This window comes from Thamnophis sirtalis, unplaced genomic scaffold (genome assembly GCF_051295495.1).
Source record: "Thamnophis sirtalis isolate CommonGarterSnake01/CBP01778 unplaced genomic scaffold, rThaSir2_p1.2 scaffold_8, whole genome shotgun sequence".
In the NCBI taxonomy this organism is placed as follows: domain Eukaryota; kingdom Metazoa; phylum Chordata; class Lepidosauria; order Squamata; family Natricidae; genus Thamnophis; species Thamnophis sirtalis.
In genome coordinates this window covers 9,576,533-9,604,200 of record NW_028261388.1, presented here as the reverse complement: position 1 = coordinate 9,604,200, position 27,668 = coordinate 9,576,533, and the positions used below count along the sequence as shown (strand labels likewise).

The following is a 27,668-nucleotide window of genomic DNA, read 5'->3' as shown; positions in this document are numbered from 1 at the left end:
AATACAAAACTGGGGCGAAGAAGGAAGTTCTGAGATTCCGAAGGTTGTTTCAAGGAAAAGGGGTGAGGATGGATAGTTGGTTTAGGGAGGAGGGAAGACAAAAGATCTGCCTTTGAGTTGAGAAAAGGCCTTTGCAAGAGCCTGGGAAAACAAACTCCCACCTTCTGTTCCCAGCTGCAAACTGACATGCTGGTATCTGCCACATGAACTCAGTTCCACAGAGAGACTCGGACTTCTTCGGTTAGTCATGGCATCTTCTGTTGCCACAAAGAAGAAGGACGCAAGGGCAAAGGACAAGACGCCACGAATGGGAACTAATCAAGGAGAGAGGCAACCTAGAACTAAGGAGAAATCTCCTGACAGTTAGAACAGTGGATCAGAAATTTCCTCCAGAAGTTGTGAATGCTCCAACACTGGAAGTCTTTAAGAAGATGTTGGACAACCATTTGGCTGAAATGGCATAGGGTCGTGATGGCGAACCTATGCCAGATGTGCCACAGTTGGCATGCAAAGCCTTCTTCCTACACATAGGAAGTGTAACATGCAGTTTGACCGAAAAGTCTGTAGAGATTCTCAGTCATCCAGTTCATGGTTGCCCCAAAGGTGATTTTTTTTTTAAGGAGACAACTGGACTTCCTTGTTTTTTTCTTTGAAGACGTTTTGCTTCTCATCCAAGAAGCTTCTTCAGCTCTGACAGGATAGTGGGGAATGGAAGGATTCATATTCCTTGCAGGCAGCTGGTCATTTGCATCCTTTTAGAAGGTTGTTCCCAGGGGTGGGTTTCTCGCCCCGTTCCAACCGGTTCGGTTGGAACGAGGCCGGCGGCGTCCTCGTGCACGTGTGCTGTGTCCTCACGCATGTGTGCGGCATCCTCGCGCATGTGTGTGGCATCCTTGCGCACGCATGTGCACGTGTGCAGCGCACGCATGCGTACTAGCGTCTGTGCGATGCTCCAGCTGCTCCTGGAGGATTGCGCAGGCGCTGTATGCGTCCTGCGCATGCGTGGAAGCGCAGAATTCATCAAAACTGGGTAAAGAGCGGGCGCGCGCGCGCGCGGGGGGGCGCCTTCACCGTTCCCGGAAGTTACTTACTTCCGGGTTCAGCGACCAACTGGATCGCAGGGACCGCCGCGAACCGGTTGAAACCCACCCCTGGTCGTTCCCCACTATCCTGTCAGAGCTGGAGAAGCTTCTTGGATGAGAAGCAAAACATCTTCAATGAAAAACAAGAATGTTCCATTTCCTTTTGATACGCTACAAAAATAAAGTAGCATTTCTGGAATCCTTGTGGTGCTTCAGCTATCTCTTGACAACTGACATTAGGAGATTAAATGTACCCACCAAAACATGCAGTCATTAATTGGGTGAAACTAATTTATTGATTTGTTTGCATTCCACCTTTATTATTTTCATAAATAATTCAAGATGGTGAAGGTATCAAGCATGTTCCTCTTTCCTATTTTCCCCACTATAGCAACCCATTGAGATGAATTAGGCTGACCGAGAGGGACTGGCTGTTCACCCTTCCTCTCAAAAAATAAGCAGGATTGAGGTGCGGGGGGGATTGAATTATCTTAACTTTAAATTAATGAAATGTAAATGCCCTTAATGAAATACACTTCATTAAATGCAATGAATATTAAACCAAAGAGAGCTGATTAAAACTGCAATTCCCCTTGTGGTTTTCCTCATATTCCTTTTTCAGCATGGTGAAAACTAGAATGTGGTAGCAAATTTGGAAAGGGCTTGGGACACCCGACACAGAAAGTACGCTGTGTAGATTTTGTAATATTTACAAAAGTAAATTTTATCCCATCCTTGAGATAAATCAATACAGTAGGGCTTAGGTTTTTCTTTTTGTCTCTTGCCCATAATTCTGTCTGTCTGCCTCTCCACTGTATTTATCATCCTTCCTCCTCCTCCTCCTCCTCCTCCTCCCCCCCCCGCTTATATATTATCATCTATCTATCTTATCTGTCTGTCCGTCTGTTTGTCTGTCTGTCTGCCTGTCCGTTGTATTTATCTCAGTGGTGGGTTTCAAAAATTGTTCGAACCTACTCTGTGTGTGTGGCCTCCTTTGTGGGAGTGGCTTGCCACCCATGTGACCGGATGGGAGTGGCTTGCTGCCCATGTGACCGAATATGAAATTATGAATTAGTACTTAGGTCGGTCCAAGTAGCTATTCAGAAACTCTGGCATTGAAGCATGCAAGTCTTAAAGCTGTCAAGTTACAAGATCCTTGCCAGTGGTGGGTTTCAAAAATTTTTGGAACCTCTTCTGTAGGTGTGGCCTACTTTCCGGGTCCACTGGTGGAACCTCTTCTAACCGGTTCGGTAGATTTGACGAACCGGTTCTACCGAATAGGTGCGAACTGGTAGGAAGCCACCTCTGATTTATCTCCTCTTCTTCTTTCTTCTTCTTTTTCTCCTCCTTTCCTATAGATTATTATCTAGCTATCAGTTTATCTGTCTGCTTCTCTATTGTGTTTATCATTTCTTCTTCTTTTCCTCCTCCTCCTCCTTCCCTATTATCTATCTATCTATCTATCTATCTATCTATCTATCTATCTATCTATCTATCTATCTATCTATCTATCTATCTATCTATCAATCATCTATCTATCTATCCCTCTCTCATCTCTCCATCTATCATATCTATCCATCATTGTCTGTCTGTCTCTCTCTCTCTCTCTCTCTTTATCATCTCTCTATCTATCATCTATCCATCATTTGTCTCATTTTTATTCCACTTCGATCACTTTTTAAGTATCATAAGGCAGTGAGCATACCTCCTACTCCTTTCTCCTTCAATTTTCTTCACAACAACCACCCTGTAGGGTGAGTTCAGCTGACAGAAAAAGTCTGGATTTCAGGATCAAGGCAGGACTAGAACTCACAGACTCCTAGTTTCTAGCTTGGTGCCTTAACCCCTAGACCAAACTGGCTCAATGTCTGTCTGCAGTCTGTTTGACTACCTGAGGTGCACACCACTTCATTCTCAAGGAATTCCTGGTGATTTAACACCCACACAAAAAATTACAGTAGATCACTAACCTGTGAAAATACCCATGGTTAAAAAGAAAAACCCAATAAAAATTAATGTACCTGTGAAAACATCCATGGTTTTTTAAAAAACCAATAAAAATTAATTACGATGACATAAAGCAGGGGTGTCAAACTCGATTTCATTGAGGGCCACATCAGAGTTGTGTTTGACCTCAGGGAGCTGGGGTAGCCGTGGCCAGGGTGGGCATGGCCAGCTCGACGTCACTCGTGTCGGGAGTGCATGTGGTGGGTCGAGTGCTCTGCCAATGAAAATGGGCTCCTGTGCTCCGTTTTCAGCTGCAATGGCCTCCTGCAGCCCTCTGCCAGTGAAAATGGAGCTTCTGTGTGGCCCTCCTGAGCTCTGTTTTCACTGGCAGAGGCACAGCCGGTCCTTTGCTGTTTCCAGGGCGGCTCCGCAGGCCAGATCTGAACACCGGTGGGCCGAATCCAGCCCCTGGGCCTTGAGTTTGACACCTCTGATGTAAAGTGCCATCCCAAAGTATGACGTGCACGTTTGTTTCAGATGAAAATATTTTGGAGGTTGTGGTCCTGATCCTTTTCATTTCTGTTCAGCTAGGGTTGTGTCTCAGCAGAGCCTCCGCTACTGTACTTAATCTCAACTGCAGCCTGGTCCTGCTGCCTGTATGTCGGGTTCTCTTGGCGCTGCTCCGTGGCTCTCGGAAGGTAAGAGAAGTGTTAGATAGCAAGAGCATAAGGGTATAGGTAGTCTTTGACTTATTGTTGTGGCCTGTTGGCTGTCGGCCCCTCCAACAGCTGAATCAGATGAGGAGGAGGAGTGGGAGTCAGAGTCAGCATCAGGACAACCTGAGAGTTCCAAGGGGGAAGAGGGAATGAAGAGAGAGAGAGAGGGGGGGGAGGGAGGGAGGGAGGGAGGGAGGGAGGGAGGGAGGAGAGAGAGAGAGAGAGAGAGAGAGAGAGAGAGAGAGAGAGAGAGAGCCTGGGCCATCCGTCAGCCCTCAGATGGAGAGTCAACAGCCCCCAGGTCTGGAAGTGCTGATGAGGAAGAGGAGGAACAACTGGGCCCAGTGCCTGACGCGTGGATGCCCAAAAGGCAGAGGAGAGGAGAGCAGTGGAAATCTATGGGCCGATCTTTGGGATGGAAGAGCGACCACTGCTAATGAAGCCCCTATCTCTGGGGATAAAAGGCAGGGGGCGGAGATAAATAGATATGGCAGACAACTATTCATCACCCTGACGGACAGACTTGTTAGCCTGCTGTAAGAGAGAAACTTTTTGCTGGGGCTGTCAATACTCCTAATAAAGCTTGCCAATCAGAAACTTTGGCAGTTCGAATCCCTAGCACCACATAATGGAGTGAACTCCCTTTATTTGTCCCAGCTTCTGCCAACAAAGCAGGTTGAAAGCATGTAAAAACCGCAAGTAGAAAGATAGGGACCACTTTGGTGGGAAGGTAACAGCGTTCCATATGCCTTCGGCGTTGCCAGCCACATGACCATGGAGATGTCTTCGGATAGCGCTGGCTCTTTGGCTTTGAAATGGAGATGAGCACCGCCCCTAGAGTTGGGAACAACTAGTGCATATGTGCGAGGGGAACCTTTACCTTTAAGCATTTCCAGTGTTTTATGATTATGGTGGTATACTAATATGTATATTGGATAAGGAGGTTTTATTGCATTTTTTATTTTGCTGGCTTTTAATTGATGGGATCTATCTGTTGCTTAAAATATGGCAGTCCCTAAAACAGGGGTGTCAAACTCAATTTCATTGAGGGCTGCATGAGGGATGTGTTTGACCTTGTGGGGCCGGGTGGACATGTCCAGGGTGGGCATGGCCAGCTTGACGTCACTCATGTCAGAGGTGCCTGTGGTGGCCCAAGCACTCTGCCAATGAAAATGGAGCTCGCAAGGGCTGTGTACAGCCTCCCGGGCTTCGTTTCTGCTGACAGAGGGCGGCAGGAGGCATATTGTCAGGGTTCCAAATAGCATCCAAAAGTAAATCAGAGTCCAAGGCATAGTATTGCTCAAAGTTCCAATTTATTAAGAGAGCCATGTTGGCACATCTGGGAAAACCCAAATCTGAAAGCTTCCTGGTTTCCCCCACCCAGTTGAAAGTTCAAGATCCTGCCCCCCACACCCACAAGTCCATCACATGATCCAATCTCCCACTGCCATGCTGGCAGTCCGACCCATCCAGTTCCGGTCAGGTGCAGAGGTGCAGAGACAAAGGATGACCTTGGTTTTCTAGAAAGGAATTTTGTTTTGGCTACATAGCATCTCACTCCATATAATCCCCCCTCCCATTTTCCCCAAATAGAAAAGGCATAGTAAAATAATAGAAAGTGTGGCAGGCCAAAGATGAAAAGGAATATGGCTGCAGGCCTGACACATATAATATATGAGCTCCATTTTCGCTGGCACTGCAGGCCAGTCCTTTGCTGTTTTCAGGGCAGCCCTGCGGTCAGATGTGGCCCACAGGCTTTCAGTTTGATACCCTTGCTCTTAAACTTTGTGCTGGGTTTTATTTCCATATCTCAGCGTTCCTTGTTACCCCAAATGACATATTTTGGAAAAGGACTGTTGAGAAACCGCTTTGCATTCTTTCTTTTCCAGTTGCCCAGCCGAAAAGCTAGGAGGCTCTTAGATAAGAGCAAGGCTTTCCATGTGACCTGTGGACTGACTGTATGCATCTTTTCAGGTTGGTTCCTCCAGCATCGAAGAACTTAATTCCTATATATGAAGCAGTATATAAGTCTAAACGCTTTTGCTCTTGCTGTTCTGGATTTCCTGCTTTTAAATCTCCACGTATGTACAGATGGCCTGTCAGCATTTGCATGTCTGTTATCAAGTTGCCATGGTGAGGAAAGGGGAGGAGGGGGGAGTGCATTCCATGCATTCCGTAGATTGCTACAGCAGGCTTGTGAGGCAGGCAGTTCATTGGATAATGTGATTTATGACACAGACTGAGGGGAGGGAAGAAACGGGGGCAAAGTTCAGCCATAGTCTAAATGAGGTCAGATCTGACTACCACGGGGCATTGCCGAAATGGTGTTCCTAATAAATGACTGGATTTCTTTTGAAACTTGGCTCAAGGCTCATGAATTAATTAGGGCCTCTTTCGGAAACCTGACATGGTCCTTGACTTACAACCACAGTTCTGCCCCAAATTTCCTTCGCTAAGCGACATAGTTATTCAATGAGTTTTTGCTCCATTTTGTGACCTTTCTGGGTTGGTCAGGGAATAATTGCAGTTGTTAAATTAGCAGCATGGTTGTTAAGTGAATCTGGCTTCCCCATTTGATTGTCCAAATGTCGCAAAAGGGAATCACACGACCCTGGGACACTGCAACTGTCGGTTGCGGCAACGGTCATAAACGTGAAAAACAGCCATAAGTACCTTTTTCAGTGCCACTGTAACTTCGAACGGTCACTGAATGAATGGTTGTAAGTTGAGGATGGCCTGTAGCTTTGTAAGGGCAGCTGGGTAGAAAAGAGAGCATCAGAAAAATATTTGGGGCGTAATCAGAAAACTGTCTGCGTTCCAAACACCATGTAGAATCAAATCAGAATCGAAGGCAAAACTATCCTTAAAGTTCCAATTTAATAAAGCAGGCATGTTGGCACATAGCTGTGGGATCCCAACTCATGATCTTGTCCCCACACCCACAATCCATCACATGGTCCAATCTCTACAAAAATCTTGTACAAAGTTTGCCCATACTATTTTAGCAATAGCAATAGCAGTTAGACTTATATACCGCTTCATAGGGCTTTCAGCCCTCTCTAAGCGGTTTACAGAGTCAGCTTATTGCCTCCAACAATCCGGGTCCTCATTTTACCCACCTCGGAAGGAAGGAAGGATGAGTCAACCCTGAGCCGGTGAGATTTGAGCAGCCGAACTGCTGAACTAGCAGTCAGCTGAAGTAGCCTGCAGTACAGCACTCTAACCATGTGAGGGGGTATCTCTCCTATACAAGACTTATATATACATACATACATACATACATACATACATACATACATACATACATACATACATGTGTCAGGCAAATACTAGTCAAGAAATCAATCTTCAACTCTACATGGAGAGAGATACACGAGGAGAGAAATACGCCCTCACATGGCCTCCCTTATATATACAGCTTCTTAAAGTGGCAGTAACCCTGCTGACTCATCCTCGTGTCATCATCTTGGTTTACAGCCTTACAGCATTTGGTCAGCTATTAAATCGTCATTACCCTTCTGCCTGAGCAGGGGGTTGGACTAGAAGACCTCCAAGGTTCCTTCCAATTCTGTTATTCTGTTATTGTCCTTCATTCTTAGCACCTTAAAAAAATGTTTACTACATTGATACGCCACCCGTCCCATCGCATTTTCTTCTCTTCTGCATCTGCTTTCCTCAACCTTTTACATTTAAAACTTGTGGGAACTGCTATCGGCACCAAATTGTGAGCCATAGAAATAGCTAGATGTTTGCAATTTGCTTTTTGGAGAGCTTTAGCTGCACAGAAATACAGTGAGTCATTTTAAGTAAGAGGAGATGAATTCAGATGACTGTAATGAAAAGAAAAAACTTGTACAATAATCCCAGTGTCTGATTAGTAGAGACCCCAAAGACCTCACTTGGAAACTCAAAATGCAGAGGTTATCCCCTGTTCTCCAGCTTTCTAGTTTGAACTGAACAGGGATAGACAGTTAAAATACCCTTGGGTACCAAGCCACCTAGAAATTGGCAAAGAGAAGAGATATCCAAAATTAATTGGACCCTCGGTACATTACACACACACACAAAAAAAACCCTCTGGGAAGACCCTTTGAAGAGGTCAAGGCAAATGCGTGCAAAAATAGGATTTCAAACTGAATCCTAAAAACGAGCTGGCTTACTCCAAGGGGTAAAATAAATGAGAGAGAACAGAAAGGCAAGGTGTTGGAAGAAGTGTCCTTCTGGGTTCAGTTGCAAGTGGGGAAAAAGACACTGCAAACACAGAGGCTGCTTGGAAAGATGGTTTTAATGGTGGACAGGATCACAGGGCTTGAGCTCCTGAACAGAAAAGGGGGATCACATGCTTCCAGATGTTGGGTAAAGAAGAAAAGAGAACGAGATGCTGAAAGTCCCTGGCTTTATACTCTGTTCAGCCCCACATCTCTGTTTCCTGTTCCTGTGTAAGAAATGTATTCTGATTGGTTGTCAGACTCCCATGAGGACATGCAGGGGCAACTCTCTAGGCTGTGTTTTGAATCCAGGTTTGGTTGAGTTCTCAGATGCCATGTGGTGAGTTGGGTAAAGGGCCAATATTATCATGCCTTAATCCCATCTTCTTGGAGCTGAAGTGGAGAACTCTTTATTATGTAAAGACACTAGCTTGGCCTTCTTAATGGCCCATTGACAAAAGCAATAGCAATAGCAGTAGACTTATATACCGCTTCATAGGGCTTTCAGCCCTCTCTAAGCGGTTTACAGAGAGTCAGCATATTGCCCCCAACAATCTGGGTCCTCATTTTACCCACCTCGGAAGGATGGAAGGCTGAGTCAACCCTGAGCCGGTGGGATTTGAACCGCTGACCTGCTGATCTAGCAGTAGCCTGCAGTGCTGCATTTAACCACTGCGCCACCTTGGGGTGGGGAGGCAGGAAGCTGCAGGAAGTTTCTCTTTAAAACATTTCTCCCTTTCACATCCAGGGAAATATAGGGCTGGGTGATAACTTTCCACAGTATTATACCTTTATTCATGTGTTATTGTGTATCTAAGGGAGTTAATGGATCCTGCTGAATCAGTTATCTGTGTGTGCTTTCTGGATGTGATTTTTTGCAACAAACTCTTGACAAAAACAACCCTATGTTTCCAGGTTTTCTCCCACTATTGGACTTAAGAGTCAAGAATTCATGTGGAAAGTACACCCAAAGGTATTTTTTCACCTTGACAAAAAATGGGCCCGTTTTTGCAAAAAACAACAACAACAAAAAAAAAAAAAACGGGCTGTTTTTTGGAAGTCCGTAGAGTGAAAAAACTTTTTTTTTAAAAAAAAAAATTGCCTCTTCAAAATCTTGGTGCGTCTTATACTCTGAAAAATATGGTAATCTTTAGAGACAGCAATGGGAAAGAAGAGGGAATGTAAGAATCAAGAATAATTCTTCTTATTATTTATTAAGGAATACCAAGCGGTTAGAGTGGTGCGGTGGCCTAGAGGTGGAGCTCTCGCCTCACAATCAGGAGGAGGTTGTGAGTTCAATCCTAGGTAGAGGTAGCTATTTCTCTCTGGGCACAATGAGAATTTATCTGCTGAATAAAATTCCGCATTGGTGACAGGAAGGGCATCCGGCCAGTAAATGCTCCGCTCCATTCAGTTGCCCAGATTCCACCCCTCTGGGGATTATGGGATCATTAAAAAGGAGTACATAAAATGGGTACCAAGAATTTGTTAGGCGAAAACAATCTCGAGAACGTAAAAAAAAAAAAAAAATAGAGGGGAAAAAATCTGGAACTTGTTTCAAAAGTGCTTTTTTTCAAAAGGTAAGTGGATTATGAGAGTGCTAATGACTGCAAAGAAATATGATCCATCCATTCCCTTCCACACCATCCAGTCAGAACTGGATGAAGCTTCTCGGAGGAGAAGTGAAACGTCTTCTTCTTCCCCAAGGGAAAAAACATAGCCCAATCTTCATGGTATTGGACCTGGGTACTTGAGAGACCGCCTGCTGCCAATTACCTCCAACAGACCTATTAGATCCCACAGATTAGGCCTCCTCCGAATTCCATCTACCGGCCAATGCCGATTGGCTACCACCCGGAGGAGGGCCTTCTCTGTGGCTGCTCCGGCCCTCTGGAACGAGCTCCTCGTGGAGATTTTATGTACTCCTCACCACCCTTCAGGCTTTCCGCAAAGCCCTTAAAACCTGGTTGTTCCGACAGGCCTGGGGCTGACGGGTGCCCCCACCCCCCCGCTCGAATTGTGTGGTCCTTGAGTGTTTTTTTAAATTGCTGTAGTTGTCTGCCCGTGTTTTTCCTCCTGTTTGTATTCCCCCCCCTTTACTTTGGTTTGTGAGCCGCCCTGAGTCCCTCTGGGAATAGGGCGGCATAGAAATGCAATAAATCAAATCAAATCAAAGTTGCCTTCTGGGGGGGGGGGGAAGCGCTTTTGAGATACCCATGATCTGGAGGCCTGAGAATCTCGGTAAAAAATCTTGAACTTGTTTGCAAGGTTGCACCTGCGTTCTGCAAGAGTGGAATGAAGATTCGGGGGGAAAACTCTCCACTTTGCATTTTGGTGAAATGATCTCTTTGTTCTGTTTTAGTCATCCATGTGGCGGCCCACCTGGTGAATGCCTTGAACTTCTCTGTGAATTACAGCGAAGAGTTCCTCGCACTCAATGCAGCCGGCTACCGTGGTGAAGTGAGTGGAGCGAACCTTTGGCAGCCAGGCAGTGAGAAGTCTTTAATGAATTTCTGCTATCCAGATAGTAGACAGCACTTCTGCTTTAATAAACTTCTACTATCCAGAGGGACGTGGTTGGTCAGAGGGGTGCGGTGGCTGAGCGGCTAAAATGCTGAGCTTGTTGATCAGAAAGGTCGGCAGTTCGGCGGCTCGAATCCCTAGCGCCGCGTCATGATCATATCAGGATTTATGTCAGACACAAAGAATCCGAACCACACATTTAGTTACCATTAAACTGATATAGGGATGTAGTGACTCAGTGACTAAGACGCTGAATTTGTCGATCACAAAGGTTGGCAGTTCAGTGGTTCAAATCCCTAATGCCACATAATGGAGTGAGCTCCCGTTACTTGTCCCAGCTTCTGCCAGCCTAACAGTTCGAAAGCATGCAAAAATGCAAGTAGAAAAATAGGAACCACCTTTGGTGGGAAGGTAACAGCGTTCTTTGCACCTTCGGCGTTTAGTCATGCCGGCCACATGACCACAGAGACATCTTCGGACAATGCTGGCTCTTCAGCTTTGAAACAGAAATGAGCACCGCCCCCTAGAGTCGGGAAAGACTAGGACATATGTGCAAGAGGAACCCTTACCTTTACCTTACTATCAGATAACCTGGAGCTAAAACAGCCAGGACTCCCAACAAAGGCCCTGTTTATTTGACATTTGGGAGGGAGGGAGGTCTAATGTTCGTTCTTCTGGAGGACACTGACTCGGAGAAGATTTTCAGGAAGGTCAGGGAGAAAGATATGGTGTTCTCTTCTGAGAGCTGGATGCCCAATTGTGAGATTTATTCTCAGGTTAGGGTCAGTTAGGACAGGTCGAGGAAAAGGGACACCATGCTAGGAGGAGACTCTATGGTGGGGGGAACCAGATTTCCGGTCAGCTCCAGAATTGAACTTCCGGTTAGGATCTTTGTGTCTCTTTGAGTGTTTAAAGTTGCCCCCTGGGTTAAGCACTTAGACTTATATACCACTTCATTTTACAGCCCTCTTTAAGCAGTTTACAGAGGCAGCCAATTGCCCCCAACAATCTGGGTCCTCATTTTACTGACCTTGGAAGAATGTAAGGCTGAGTCAATCTTGAGCCTGGTGAGATTTGAACTGCTGAACTTCTGGCAGCCAGCAGTCAGCAGAAGTAGCCTGCAGTACTGCATTCTAACCACTATGCCAACAACGGCTCCTATCCTCAATATTGGCTTTCTAGAGTGCACTTTTACACAACAAGGCTTTCCATTGACAAATCCTTACAATTCCAGTTTAAAGTCCAGGGAGTATTCCCAAAATGTTCACATCGTGGGTGCCCAGCTTGACTTTAAATTACATTAAAAATATTTTTGCTTATGTTGAGAGCCATATTGTCATTCCAAAAAAACACAAAATGTATTCTAGTTTGGATACATATTTAGGGAGTCCAATTTTAGAAGGTCGGCAGTTCAGTGGTTCGAATCCCTACTACCACGTAACGGAGTGAGCTCCCGTTACTTGTCCCAGCTTCTACCAACCTAGCAGTTTGAAAGCACATAAAAAATGCAGGTAGAAAAATAGGAAAAAACCTTTGGTGGGAAGGTAACAGCATTCTGTGAGCCTTCAGTGTTTAGTCATGCCGGCCACATGACCACAGAGATGTCTTCAGACAGCGCTGGCTCTTTGGCTTTGAAACGGAGATGAGCACCGCCCCCTAGAGTCAGGAATGACTAGCACATATGTGCGATGGGAACCTTTACCTATATAATATCATTGGTTTGACTTGCGAATCCAGCCATTATGGTTTATGGTAAACCACAATGTATCTACGTATCTACGTATCTATCTATCTATCTATCTATCTATCTATCTATCTATCTATCTATCTATCTATCTATCTATCTATCTATCTATCTATCTATCTATCTATCTATCTATCTATCTATCCTCTATCCTTTATCTATCATTATCTATCTTCTATCTCTATCTATCTATCTATCTATCTATCTATCTATCTATCTATCTATCTATCTATCTATCTATCTATCATCTATCTATCTATCTATCTATCTATCTATCTATCTATCTATCCTCGATCCTTCATCTATCATTATCTATCTTCTATATCTATCTATCTATCTATCTATCTATCTATCTATCTATCTATCTATCTATCTATCTATCTATCTATCTATCTATCATCTATCTATCTCTATCTATCCTTCCATTTTCACTCCTAATTGCTTAGGAGGTGTATACTCCATCCCCCACAGTTTCTGACCAACATTTTTAAAAAAGGTTCAGATAAGAGATATTATATGATTTAGACAGCTTGTTTGTAGTCAAGCTCAGCAATTTATCTCCAGAAACATGCCTCTGGCTAAGAATACTGATGGACTTATTCCTGCCTTGCTAAATCATTCATACTGTTTGTGTCTGTCTCTGCTTTCTAGGATCCCAGGAAATTCCTTTTTGCAACAGGTAACTGAGAAGATGCTTTGTTGAATTATGCAACAAAACCTCTGGATGGAGCTTTGAAAAACAGAAACAAAATTGGGGCTCTTAATACCAGCACTGCCATTCATCCTCGGGGCTGTCTGATTGTGTCTTTGTGTCTGTGATGCATGCAATCATTTGTGCATTTCAAAAAAAAAAAAATGTATTTAGGACAGTTGCACCAAAGGTGTTTTTTCTGGAGGCAATTGGACTTTCTTGTTTTTTCTTTGAAGATGTTTCGTTTCTCATCCGAGAGTGAAAGCAAAATGTCTTTAAAAGAAAAAAAGCCAAGAAAGTAGCAATAGCAATAGCAATAGCAGTTAGACTTATATACCGCTTCATAGGGCTTTCAGCCCTCTCTAAGTGGTTTACAGAGTCAGCATATTGCCCCCAACAACAATCCGGGTCCTCATTTTACCCACCTCAGAAGGATGGAAGGCTGAGTCAACCTTGAGCCGGTGAGATTTGAACAGCCGAACTGCAGAACTGCAGTCACCTGAAGTAGCCTACAGTGCTGCATTTAACCACTGCGCCACCTCGGCTCTAAGTCCAGTTGCCTTCTGAAAAAGCACCTTTGGGACAACCATGACCTGGATGACTGAGAATCTCTAAAGACTATGATAGTTGCAGTGTCCTAAAATACCTTCAGCAACTTTCAGAGAAACAAAATTAATGGGAAAGGCGGATTCACTTAATAACCATGTTACTAATTGCAGAGATTCACTTTCTTGCCACTGTAGCAAGAAAGGTCATAAAGTGGATCAAATTCACTTAACAACTGTCTCGCTTGGCAACAAAAAATTTGGGGTCAAATATGTTTGTAAGCCAAGGACTACCTGTAATTAATTTTCCTGTCGGAAATCTTATTATACTTTCCCTTTTCTCGTGTGCTCAGATGAATGGGATGTTTAAAATTGTACCCAATGGATCCAGAAGTACCGTAGTCATATTTCAAATCATCGTAATCTTTTAACGACCCCCCTAATCCCTAATCAGTGAAGTCTGTGAAACTGAATGGAGCTAGCAGAGTGTTTGAATGGCCAGATGCCTTTCCTGTTGCCAATGCGGAGTTTTGTTCAGCAGATATATTCCCAGTGTGCCCAGAGAGAGAAATATCTGCCTTTACCTAGGATCAAACTCACAGCCTCCTGATTGTGAGGCGAGAACTCTACCTCTAGGCCACCGCACCACTTCGAGTAGTCATATTTCAAATAAATCCATTAAAATCAAAGAGGGCTAACTGTTCTGGTCTAAAGCATGTGGCTTTAACCGCTGTCATTTTTTATAATAGTGCCAAGAGAAAAGTAGAATTTATAGCTATTCTGTTTTGCTTTTGTTTCAGTTCCTGGATTAACCGGTGTCCTTATGGTGCTAATCTTATTTCTCATGTCTACCGCATCCACTTATGCAATTAGGTAAGATTCAGTCTGACCACTGTAGGAAGCATTGTTTTAACTGTTCATGGGTTTGGTTCAAACAAGCAAAACAGTTGTTTCACTTTCTTGGCCACTTGAAATTGTGTGGACCAGAAATATTTTTTATATATATAAAAAGTTTTTATTTTATGTTTTCATTTTCATAACAAATAACCACATGTATACTATTACGTAACCAACATTATGTTATATTGTTAAATGTTTACATCAATTGATCTTACCATCAACTCCCAAAAACAATTATTGGCTCTTCTGCTCTCCATACACCATATTTGTACCCTATCCATCGCTTTCTTCTCCCTCTCTCCTCCCCATCACTACCTCTTCTCTTCCCTCTGTCGTCCTTCTCATCTCTACTTCCCCTTCCTCTCTCCACTTTCCTCTCCTCCTTTCTCTCCAGAAATATTTTATTTTATTTTTGCATTTATTCACAGCAGCAAATATTGTATTTGCACAATATTGGAAAAATGAGAACACTCCATTAGATGAGGATGTAATTCAGAAAATATTAGACTGTGCAGAGATGGACATATTGACATTAAAAATAAAGGACAGAGACAACACAGAATATTACTTAACGTGGAATAGACTTTACGAGTGGTTAAAAGTAAGGGGTAGAAATTAGATGAAGAAAGATTATTGCTATCTCTTAATCAAATATAAAGGTGGTTTATAATTATAAATATGCTAATATAATTAACAGACTTACAAATAAGCTAATATAAAGAGGAATCTAGTTAAAATTATTCTGTTACACAATTGTTATCATTAATATATATGTTGATATTTCTTTTTGTTCTCTTGTTGCTTTTTTGTAAATGATATGTCCTGACAATACACTGTATTCAAAAGGTTTATGGAAAGAAAGAAAGAAAGAAAGAAAGAAAGAAAGAAAGAAAGAAAGAAAGAAAGAAGGAAGGAAGGAAGGAAGGAAATAAATAAATAAATAAATAAATAGGGGAATTGAATGAATGAATGAATGAATGAATGAAGGAAGGGAGGGAGGGAGGGAGGGAGGGAGGGAGGAAGGATGGTGAGGACTTCAACTCCCAGAATGCCTAGCTAGGAAATTCTGGGAGTTGAAGTACACACATCTTCAAATAGTTGGAAAACACTGAGGTAAAATATTGCGTATGCATTGTTGCCTGAGGCAAAAAGGATGAAGCTTTTTTAAAAAAAAAAGCCGGTATGGGTGTGCATAAAACAATGTGAGAAGATGCATGGAAGAAATAGATAGAAGAACATATCACCACAATGAATTTTTAAAGGGACCTCAGAGTTTCCATTGTCAAAAAAAGTGAAACTGGATAAGGGAGGAATGTCAAGGAATGCCAACAGCTGCTAAAAAGAGCTTTTCGGGTGTAATCAATGCAAAAGAAAATGCCAAGGGACAGAACTGAAACTGAATGCAAGGATTACAATAATTACCCTGGCTATTTTTGTTTCCATCATACAGCACATAAATGTAGGAAAGGGACTAAAACAAAATGTTCAGATGCAAATGGCATACAGTGTTTTATTTTTTGGACTGGGTGCCTCAGATTCCTTTTCAACCTCTGTAATGCTCCAGAGGAGGGTTACTCAACCACATTCTGCACCCCAGATCAAGTAGACATAAGGAGGTTTTCCCCCCAAACCCCATCACTCTGCTTAACAACTAATTTCCTCAACACTGTCAATCATTTACTAAGAATGCATTACTATTATTCTTCTCTTCCTTCCTAGTATCTATGTCTCCCCACTTACGACTATAACCATGTTGCTTGTATCTTTAAAATTTATATTGCTTTTATTTGTTTCCTAATACAATTTGATAGCTTATTAGTAACCTTGACTATCACTTAGTGTTGTATTTTTTTGTTCTTGATGAATGTATTTATTCTCCTTATGTACACTGAGAGCATATGAACCAAAGACAAATTCCTTGTGTGTCCAATCACACTTGGCCAATAAAGAAATCTATTTTATTCTATTCTCTTTTCTTCTGTATTCTTCTGTGTTCTATTCTATTTTAGTTCTAGTTCTATTCTTCATTCCAATTTTCTATTCTATTCTATCCTATTCTATTCTGATCTATTTTTTTCTGTATTCTATTCTATTCTGTATTCTATTCTATTCTATTCTATTCTGTTCTGTTTTCTATTCTATTCTGTATTCTATTCTGTTCTCTTCTATTCCATTCTATTCCATTCCATTCCCTTCCCTTCCCTTCTCTTCTCTTCTATCAACCAGGGGTCAGATTCAGCCGGTTTGGACTGGTTCAGGTGAACCAATAGTGCCAGTGAGTATTTGGTCCCACCCACAGGCCCCTGCAATTTCCTGTCCTATATTTCCTTGTTTTTTAGCTCAGCTGATTCGCGCGGCACCAAGGATTGCCGCGCGCCAGCTGTTTTACACCCAGGTGCTGACACAGAAGTTACGTTTTGAGACTTAAAAAGGTTGCCTTTTGAATGCTGCTTGTAAGGCGCCCGCGTGCGCGAATCGTGCACTCACCGAACCGGTTGTTACCAGTAAACCGGTTGCGTCCCACCACTGACATCAATTTTAGGAGCTGTGGATTTCCAAAATCCCCCAGCCAGCAGATAGTTCTTGACTTACAAGCATTCATTTAACAACTGTTCGATGTTACAACAGCTAGTTCGAAGTTATAACAGCGGTGAAAAAAAGATGACTGGTTTTCATGTGACTTTTGCAGTATCCCCGTACTCACATGAAGAACATTTGTATGCTCATCAACTGGCATGTATTAATGATAGTTGCAACATATCAGGGTAACAGGATCATGGTTTACAACTGTCCCAGTTGGCTTTCAACAAAGTCCCCCCCTAATGCTTCTTTTCTCTAGACTAGCCAAACTCAAATCCTGCAACCGTTCTTCATAGCCATATACAACAGCAGAGTTGGAAGGTACCTTGGAGGTCTTCTAGTCCAACCCCCTGTTTAGGCAGGAAACCCTATACTGTTTCAGACAAATGGCTATCCAACAGCTTCTTAAAGACTTCCAGTGTTGGGGCATTCACAACTTCTGGAGGCAACGTTGTTCCACCGATTAATTGTTCTAACTGTCAGGAAATTTCTCCTCAGTTCTAAGTTGCTTCTCTCCTTGATTAGTTTCCACCCGTTGCTTCTTGTTCTACCCTCAGGTGCCTTGGAGAATAGTTTGACTCCCACTTCTTTGTGGCAATCCCTGAGATATTGGAACACTGCTATCATGTCTCCCCTAGTCCTTCTTTTCATTAAACTAGACATACCCAGTTATTGCAATTGTTCTTCACATTTGTTCTTCAGTCCCCTAATCATCTTTGTTGCTCTTCTCTGCACTCTTTCTAGAGTCTCCACATCTTTTTTACATCGTGGCGACCAAAACTGAAGGCAGAATTCCAAGTGTGGCCTTACCAAGGCTTTATAAAGTGGTATTAACAGTTCACGTGATCTTGATTCTATCCCTCTGTTTATGCAGCCTAGAACTAGGTTGGCTTTTTTGGCAGCTGCTGCACACAGCTGGCTCCTATTTAAATGGTTGTCCACTAGGACTCCAAGATCCCTCTCACAGTTACTGCTATTGAGCAAGGTGCCACCTATACTGTCAAACACTACGCCCCTCAGACAGGGTCCGCAACTTGGGAGTCCTCCTGGACCCACAGCTGACTTTCGAACATCACTTGTCAGCTGTGACCAGGGGGGCATTTGCTCAGGTTCGCCTGGTCCACCAGTTGCGCCCCTACCTGAACCGGGAGGCTCTCACAACAGTCACTCGTGCCCTTGTGACCTCTAGGCTGGAATACTGCAATGTGCTCTACATGGGGCTGCCCTTGAAGAGTATTCGGTGACTTCAGCTAATCCAGAATGTGGCCGCGCGAGCGATTGTGGGTGCACCTCGTTTCACCCACATAACACCTATTCTCCGCGAGCTGCACTGGCTACCTGTCGATCTCCAGGTGCGCTTCAAGGTGCTACTTGCCACCCATAAAGCCCTCCATGGTAATGGATCTGGATACTTGAGAGACCGCCTACTGCCAATTACCTCCACACGACCTATTAGATCTCACCGGTTAGGCCTCCTCCGAGTCCCATCTGCCGGTCAATGTCGACTGGCAACTACGCGGAGGAGAGCCTTCTCGGTGGCAGCTCCGACCCTGTGGAACGATCTCCCCGTGGAAATTCGTACCCTCACCACCCTCCAGACCTTCCGCACAGCCCTCAGAACCTGGCTATCCCGTCAGGCCTGGGGTTAAGACTACAACCCGCCCGAATAGTATGAATGTTGTGTTTTAATTATGTATTTGCCTTATATGTTAAAAGTTTGTCTCCCCCCCCCCCCTTTTTAAGTTGTAAGCCGCCCTGAGTCCCCCCAGGGAAAAGGGCGGCATATAAATAAACTTTAAATCTAAAATCTAAAAAAACCTGTGCATTTTGTTTTTCTTGACTAAATGTAGAATGTTTTAGACTCCAAGTCTTTTAATCATCTTAGTTGCTCTTCTTTGCACTTTTCCCAAAGACTCAACATCAACCGCGGGCTCAGTATAGGAATCCAAAATTAAACTGTTCCCCAAATATAACTTTCCAAATTCTAATCGAAAGAGAAGTTCACCATTTCTCAAGATAATTGATTGCCTTGTCAAACGGCACTTACTGTTAAGAAATGTCTTCTAACAATCATTCGGTGTCTGCCTTTCCTGTAACTGAAATCCATTATTCTTAGATCCATTATTCCATATCCTGCACTCTAAAATGATGAAGGACAGACCTTTACATGTTTCTGTGTTAGCATCCAATTAAGTATTTGAAAAGAATTGTCATTTCTTCCTCATTTTTTCTTCTTTTCCTCTCGCCTTTTAGAAAAAAAATCTCTTTTGCAAAAAAATACTCTGGGGGGGGGGGTAAACAATCATGTATTTGCTTTGAAACGCTTTTCTTTTAGAAAGAAAATAAATTTAAAAACAACAACCAACAACAATGCTCTGGAATAAATCCAGGTTCGAGTAATTAAATGTTGGCCCACTCAGCGCTGAGAACATAACCATGAAAAATTGTTTGATTCCCCGGTAATTTATCTGTTCCTTTTGGTCTTTGCAGGATTTCAGATTATGACATATTTTGGTACACCCACAATCTCTTTTTCGTCTTCTACTTGCTGCTGATACTGCATGTTTCCCGGTAAGTACTTCTGTGGAAGGAACGCAAGTGTGTCATATCAAGATCTCGTGTTGTCGTTGCAAGGCTTAGCAAAGCTACAGTTGTCAATTCTGTCACAGTTATCGAGCGTGCTTGCAGATGGATTGGGATGAAAACTGTCAAGCGTGTTGCAGATGTGTTAAACACAGGGCCCGCGGGCTAGATCTGGCCTGTGATAGGCCCAGAATTGTCCCGCATGGCCCACTCCACCCTGGCCACGCCCACCCCGTTGGCCCTGATGGAACCCCCCACCAGTAGTGGGTTTCAAAAATTGTTCGAACCTACTCTGTGGGTGTGGCCTCCTTTGTGGGAGTGGCTTGCTGCCCATGTGACTGGATGGGAGTGGCTTGCTGCCCATGTGACTGGATATGAAGATGCCGACGACACTTGTCAGAACCACCTTAAATTACCTCACACACAGCACTGGCATGCATAAGAATATGATGTAGACTTGTTTTTTAAAAGGCATCTTTGGTTTGCGTTAAAACAACTTCAACACACGCAATGTTCTGATTGCACCACAAACGCAGTAGTCATCCTTACCTTTCACAGAGGCACTGAGTTTTATAAATATGAGCATGACAGTGTAGAATAATCATATCCAAGGACCAGTGGTGGGTTTCAAAAAAATTTGGAACCTCTTCTGTAGGTGTGGCCTGCTTCCCGGGTCCACTGGTGGAACCTCTTCTAACCGGTTCGGTAGATTTGACGAACCAGTTCTACCGAATAGGTGCGAACTGGTAGGAACTCACCTCTGCCCCCCGCCAAAGAAAAACATAATCCTTATACAGCCTGCAATAGGATCTATTTTGACATTTAAAATGTCAGGATATTATGCTATTGACTTATTTTTAAGGGGGCAGTCAGGACATACAAATATACATCTAGTCTTCCACTTACAAGAGTCCGATCAGTGACCATTTGAAGTTAAAACAGCACTGAAAAATGTGACTTACAACCATTTTTCACACCCATCAAGTGCCGCCATTGTCATACGATCAGAAGTCAGAAGCTTGGCAACTGACTCGCATTTATGACGGCTGCAGTGTCCTGGGGGGTCACGTGATCCTCTTTTGCGACCGTCTGACAAGCCAAGTCAATGGGGGAAACCTGATTCACTTAGCAACCGTGCACTGACTTTAACAGCTGCAGTGATTCACTTAACCGCTGTGTCCAAAAAGGTCATAAAATGGGGCAAAACCCACTTAACAACTGTCTCTCTGAGCAACTGAAAAACAGTTATGGTCGCAAGTTGAGGATTATCTGTGCTTATCCATGTGATAGGAAGACTAAAGATTGATCAAATAAATTGAGAAAGGAGAATCCGGTAAGACAAAAATAAGGATTATTGGATGTAAGGAACGAACAAATGACTGCTGATATTTTGCTGCAAATGTGGGCATCTGGGAAGACCAGCTGTTGCTTGAGAGGGGTCTTTGTCTGGAGATTTCAGAATCAGAATAGATCTGGAAAGGACCTTGGAGGTCTTCTAGTCCAGCCCCCTGCTCAAGCAGATCCTAGGAAACTAGGAACAAACTACCGAGAGTCCCTTAACACTTGGTATCCTGAAAATAGTGGTTCAGTTTTTCTTTTCTTTCGCGAAAAATGATTCTCCCCTTTGCTTTAATTCCATGAAGTTTGGTTCCTCTCTTCTGTTCCTCTTTCCATTCCTCCTTCCAGCTTCCTTCAGTCCCCATCCTTTTCCTGTTTTTGTATTTGCTGCCGTAATATTTGTGTGTTGCTCGTATGGGAGAAAAGGGTTCGCGTGTATGCATCAGAGAGGGAAAATGGTTAGCATATGCAGACGGGAAAACAACCATTTTTCAAAATGGGTCACCTTATTTTACAGGCAATTAATTCTAATTGCCAGTTATTAATTCAATTATTATTATTTTTTTCCCCTAGCCCTGCTCTTTCTTTGTAGGGAAGTGCGTGTACCCACATCCTGGCAGCTCTTATTATTATTTGCATTCTCATTATCTGCAGTTGCAAATAGCCATAGTTTGGAAATATGTATAGCGACCTTTGTGGAAAGCCTTACACATTCACACTTTTGAGTCTGTTTTGGTACGTGCTGTGCATGCTGAAAATTTTGGGCAGGTTTTTATAAGTGTGTAAAGTGTGTTTGTTTATGCCCGATTATTTGGGAACTTATTACAGCTTAGTGTTGTCTGAAAGGTAACTCCTGTGAATATCAAGGGACACAGCTACATGTATGAACATGGCACATCCATTACAGGGCAGCAGTTCTTAAGCATTTGACTTGTTTTCCATATAAACACAAGGCAAAAAAATGCTGAGACTCTAGAACAGTGATGGCTAACCTTTTCTGGTTGGAGTGCCCAAAGCATGAAATGCGCCCTCCCGTGCATGCCCCATGCCCCCTGTGCATGCACACTTGACCCCCCCCCCTTTCCTCCCCACATGCGTGGCAGAGACCTGAAGTCCAGATGGCCCGCAGGAGGTGTGCGGCCACATGTGGTAGAGCTGAACTGAGGTGACAGCTCATGTGCCATCAGAGAGGGGGGTGCGTTCCACCTCCTGGCACTCTTGCCATAGGTTCAACATCACAGCTGTAGAAAGATTACAGAGAAGAGCAACAAAGATGATAACAGGTCCGGAGACTAAGCTGTTTGATGAACAATTGAGGGGACTAGGTATGTCTGGACAAGGGGTGTCAAACTCAATTCCGTTGAGTTTGCGCCCACCCATTCACATGACTACATAGCCATGCCCACCCAGTCATATGACTACATAGCCACACCCACCCAGTCACTTGACTACATAGCCACGCCCACCCAGTCAAACGACTACATAGCCACGCCCACCCAGTCACATGACACCCCAAGCCACACCCACAGAACTGGTAGAGAAAAAATATAGATTTCACCACTGCCCCATGGAGCTTCGGAGCCCACACAAGGCCAGTCAGATGTAGCTACCACCATTTTGTGCCTCTTATTCTGTTTTTTTTAAAGGTTGACAGGCGCTTTCCCCAAAAGTGAATTGATACATAGACAGAGAAGAAGCTTTCTTTTTTTTGTCATCTCTCCCTCGTTGCTATGTGGGCTAGAAAAACCAAAGACAAAATGTTTGAGTAACCTTTCCTGACATTTCCCAAACAAAGAACAAAATTGCCAAAGGATGGAGCATTAGCGGTCCTTGTATCTCTTAATCTCTTCCCTCCCACTGAACCAACAAGATTGAGGTAGATGCACGAAAGAGCGTATGGCAAATTGTATCATTCTTGTTACGTACAAAACGTTGTGTATTTGGCGCTAGGGATTCGAACTGCCGACCTTTCTGATCGACAAGCTCAGAGTCTTAGCCACTGAGCCACCGCATCCCTTAATAGATGATTCCAAATATGGGTATTTTGCAGAAAATATAATGGAACGTTTACTCTCTATTCCTGAAAATCTTCCTTTCCCCCTAGCCCCAAATCTCGGTTCCACTTTGGGGGTTTTCTGAATGGGACCACGTAAATGGGGAAGGTATTTCAACTCTGAATGAAAAATAGATACCTGTTCTTTCCGTTTTAGGCGTCCTCCTTTGAGATAGGTGAATAATGGTGCACCGCTTCTGTCAAGGGCTTTGTGAGTTTCTAACATTGCAATAATGGATTGTGTACACTGGCAAAGATTCAAGACAGTGATAAAAAGATCTAGTGTAATATTTCTCTCTCAGGAGAAACTGTCTTAAACAAACACCTCTCTTTTCCAAATGTGCTTCTTTCCAGGTTCTAAAAATGCTAATCTTTGCAGGAGAGATTCAATAGCAATATCAATAGCAGTAGACTTATATACCGCTTCATAGGCCTTTCAGGCCTCTCTAAGCGGTTTACAGAGAGTCAGCATATTGCCCCCAACAATCTGGGTCCTCATTTTACCCACCTCGGAAGGATGGAAGGCTGAGTCAACCCTGAGCCGGTGAGATTTGAACCGCTGACCTGCTGATCTAGCAGTAGCCTGCAGTGCTGCATTTAACCACTGCGCCACCTTGGCTCCTTCCTTCCTTCTTCCTCCCTCCCTCCTCCTCCTTTCCTTCCTTATCTTCTTTCCTTCCTTTCCCTTTCTCCCTCCCTCTCACTTCTGCCTTTCTCTCCCTTCCTTCCTTCCTTCCTTCCTTCCTTCCTTCCTTCCTTCCTTCCTTCTTTCCACCTCTCTCCTTATTTCCTTCTGTATCGTCCTTTTTCTTTCTCCCTCCCTCTCACTTCTGCCTTTCTCCTTCTTTTCTTCCTCCCTCTCGCCCTTCCACCTTCCACCTTTCTCCTTATTTCCTTCTGTATCTTCTTTCCTTCCTTTCCCTTTCTCCCTCCCTCTCACTTCTGCCTTTCCCTTCCTTCCTCCCTTCCTCCCTTCCTTCCTTCCTTCTACTTTCTCCTTATTTCCTTCTGTATCTTCTTTCCTTCCTTTCTCTTTCTCCCTCCCACTTCTGCCTTTCTCCTTCCTTCTTTTCTTCCTCCCTCCTCCTCCTTTCCTTCCTTATCTTCTTTCCTTCCTTTCCCTTTCTCCCTCCCTCTCACTTATTTCTCCTTCCTTTCTTCCTCCCTTTCTCCCTTCCGTCCACCTTTCTCCTTATTTCCTTCCTTATTTTCTTTCCTTCCTTTCTTTCTCCCTCCCTCTCACTTCTGCCTGTCTTCCTTCCTTCCTTCCTTCCTTCCTTCCTTCCTTCCTTCCTTCCTTCCTTCCTTCCACCTCTCTCCTTATTTCCTTCTGTATCTTCCTTTCTCTTTCTCCCTCCCTCCCACTTCTGCCTTTCTCCTTCCTTCCTCCTCCCTCCCTCCCTCCCTTCCACCTTTCTCCTTATTTCCTTCCTCATCTTCTTTCCTTCCTTTCTCCTTCCCTCTCACTTCTGCCTTACTGAACCCATTGATGAAGATTCTCAGTCATTGTGGTTGATTTGTCTGGGAGCACTGAAGCAAAGAGAAATGGTTGTAAATCTGTCTGGAAGTTGAGTCAAGGCAGCTAGACTTCTTTTCTTTTGGGGTGTGTGTGAAACATCTGCTACTTATCTAAGTAGCTTCTTCAGTCTGAGCTCAGACTGAAGAAGCTATTTGGATAAGTAAAGATACATTTCAACCCAAAAAGGAAAGAAGCCCAATTGCCTTGACTCAACTTGACAGTTCTCCAACCATTTCTCCTTGCTTTTAGTAATAGGAGCTTGGCTCCTGAAAACATCAGCATGGTGGAAGTTGAAGGACATCAAGACAGTGTAGCCAACTGGAGAGAAAAGTGTGGTTGTGAGGTATTTCTCACCTGCCTTTCTCCACCTTGTAACTGAGTAAAATTAAGGCTATCGCACACCATCCATGATGCTTTCTCTCCAATTATCTTCTTTGGAAGAAGTTACAGGAAATCCTTGAACTTATGACTACAATTGATACCAGAATTTGTGTTGCAAAGCGAGGCAGTTCTTAAGTGAGTCACGCCTAATTCAATAATCCTTTTTGCCATAGTTATTAAGCGAATCACTGCAATGGTTAACTGAATCACACCAGGTTAAGCGAATCCCACATCCCCCAATGACCTTGCCTGTTGGAAGCCATCTGAGAAGGTTCACAAATGATAATCAGATGACCTCAAATTGCATGACAAGAGCCAGAAAGGAGAAACACAGAGGAAATGTCTCTTTCTAGCCCTAATCTAGGATTTGAGGCAAGTAAGATCCCAAGGCTATGGTTTTCCCAGTTGCAATGGATGGCTGTGAAAGTTGGACCATAAGGAAGGCTGAGCACCAAAGAATGGAGGCCTTTGAACTCTGGTGCTAGAGAAAACACCTGCGAGTCCCTTGGACTGCAAGACGATCCAACCGGTCAGTCCTAGAGGAGATCAATCCTGACTGCTCTTTGGAAGCCCAGATCCTGAAGAGGAAACTCAAAGACTTTGGCCACCTAATGAGAAGGAAGGACTCCCTGGAGAAGAGCCTAATTCTGGGAAAGATGGAGGGCAAAAGAAGAAGAAGGGGAAGGCAGAGAATGAGGTGGCTGGATGGAGTCACCAAAGCAGTCGGTGTGAGCTTAAATGGACTGCAGGGGATGGTAGAGGACAGGAAGGCCTGGAGGAATGTTGTCCATGGGGTCGTGATGGGTCGGACATGACTTCGCAATTAACAACAATGACAACAACAAAGATCCCAAAAGGGAAACCGTTGGCTTTCAGATCTTTCTTGGGTAGAGGGATAGATTGGGGATGGAATAATTAAGAGGAATATCCCATCTCCCCTGTATAAGTCATCATTTTCAATATTTAAAGAGGAATCACGTAAGTATAAGGACTCTCCTTAAACAGAAGATGAAGCACTGCAGAACTGAAAATTAGTTAATCCCCACTTCTGTCTCATGAAGATATTGAAGTGGAACATAATTACCACATCGGTGTCAGGGGAGTCTCCTTTAAAAATTGCAGTGCAAAAATATCTCTCTTAAATTACTTTCTTTGTTATTTGCTCTGGAAAAGAAGCCTCTACTAGAACCAGGCAGTCTTCTGATCTTTAACCAAAATCTGCCAATTAAAAGGAGTCCTTGATTGATGACGGGCCATTAAGTGACTGTTTAAAGTTACAACGGATCCCACCCAAAAGATACCAATTCCAACGGATGGCTTCACCTCTCCTGGTGATCCTGTGGTCACATTTTGGGTGCTCAACAACCTGCCACATTTACTACCTCTGTTGCAGTGTTCTGTGGTCACATGGCCACAATGTATGTTTTTTTTTTTGCTGAGAACCAGAATTTACTACCTGTTGCATGATTGTTACTACAACTGCACAAGTGGTTCATAACTTGCAACTATTCATTTAGTAACCGTTCAAAGTTACAGCAACACTGAAAAAGTGACTACATGTTCTGACCTAGGCTTCCCCAAATCACGAATCAGACTCCTTGTCCCAACAAAAAACCCTTTTTATTAAGCTAATGCGAATTCCTCTCATTCACATCCAGCAAAGTCCCGGCAAACAGTCTTTCAAGGGTGAATTTACAACCACAGACCTTATCAGGCTTGGAGAGCTGCCAGGCCGATATCTTCCAAGCACAATGTTGTACAAAAAAAAAATACTTGGCAAGGAGTCTCTGAGAGTAACGAACAAATCTTCACACTAATGAAGCAAATTAATTGTCTCCTGCAAACTCCACTCCCCTTTTGCTCCTCTTTATTCTCTATGGGAAGGGCCATTCACCATCCACCTGTGCTTTTACTCTAGAGTCAGCCCTTGTTCCTTAACTGCTCCCTTCTCCTGGCAACTCTGCGCATGCGCACATCAGGAACAGACTTCAGCTGCTCTTCTGCCCCATTGATCTCCGACTCAGAAGGTAGCTGATAATTGTCAGACGGCCATGGCCCAGGGGTGGGTTTCAACCGGTTCGCGGCAGTCCCTGCGAACTGGTTGGTCGGCGAACCCGGAAGTAAGTAACTTCCGGGAACGGCGAAGGGCCCACCCACCCGCCCGCGCTCCTTACCCAGTTTTGATGAGTTCTGCGCTTCCATGCATGCGCAGGACGCATACAGCGCCTGCGCGATCCTCCAGGAGCAGCTGGAGCAACCGAACCGGTTGGAACGGGGTGAGAAACCCACCCCTGCCATGGCCCCATCTCTGCCTCCGACGCAGAGCCTTCCCCTGACTCCAGGACTGGCCCCTGTTCCTCCCCAACCTCCTCACTGTCTGAGTCTGCTGCCAGCTTTCATGGCCGCTGGCGGGCCACAATACTAAAGCCATTTTTTTATACTCACGTGCATTAGAGCATTCCAGGATCATTGAACAAAATTTGGCTCCTTGGCAACTGACTCACATTTAGGAAGGTTTCAGAGTCCTGGGATCACGTGACCCCCTTTTGCAACCTTCCAACAAGCAAAGACAAGAAGGAAGACAGATTCACTTAACAACCGTATTGCTATCATAACAATGGCAGTGATTCACTTAACAACTGTGGCAGGAAGGTCATCAAATGGGGTAAGACTCACTAAAGAACTGTTACATAACAGCAAAAAATTAGGGTTTAACCTGTAATGAGGAGACTTCAATTTCTTTTAAAAAAATTGCCCCTTTCCCTCAGGCTTCCTGGGGCTAAAAATTCCAATATAAACCAGTTGTTGGGATGGGCCTCCCCACCAGTTTAAATGTGAAAGGGAAGATCAAGGTCACT

The 27,668-nt window shown here is 43.9% G+C and overlaps 1 protein-coding gene across 1 annotated transcript in view; it reads left to right on the top strand.

Moving 5' to 3' along the window:
* Positions 1-27,668, top strand: part of NOX4 (NADPH oxidase 4) — a 117,925-nt gene that overhangs the window by 12,546 nt on the left and 77,711 nt on the right. The window contains exons 3-8 of the mRNA XM_087722073.1: positions 3,617-3,727; positions 5,635-5,719; positions 10,316-10,413; positions 12,872-12,899; positions 14,257-14,329; positions 19,427-19,507. Coding sequence (XP_087578199.1) covers positions 3,617-3,727; positions 5,635-5,719; positions 10,316-10,413; positions 12,872-12,899; positions 14,257-14,329; positions 19,427-19,507 — 476 coding nt within the window. The remainder of the gene's footprint in view (positions 1-3,616; positions 3,728-5,634; positions 5,720-10,315; positions 10,414-12,871; positions 12,900-14,256; positions 14,330-19,426; positions 19,508-27,668) is intronic.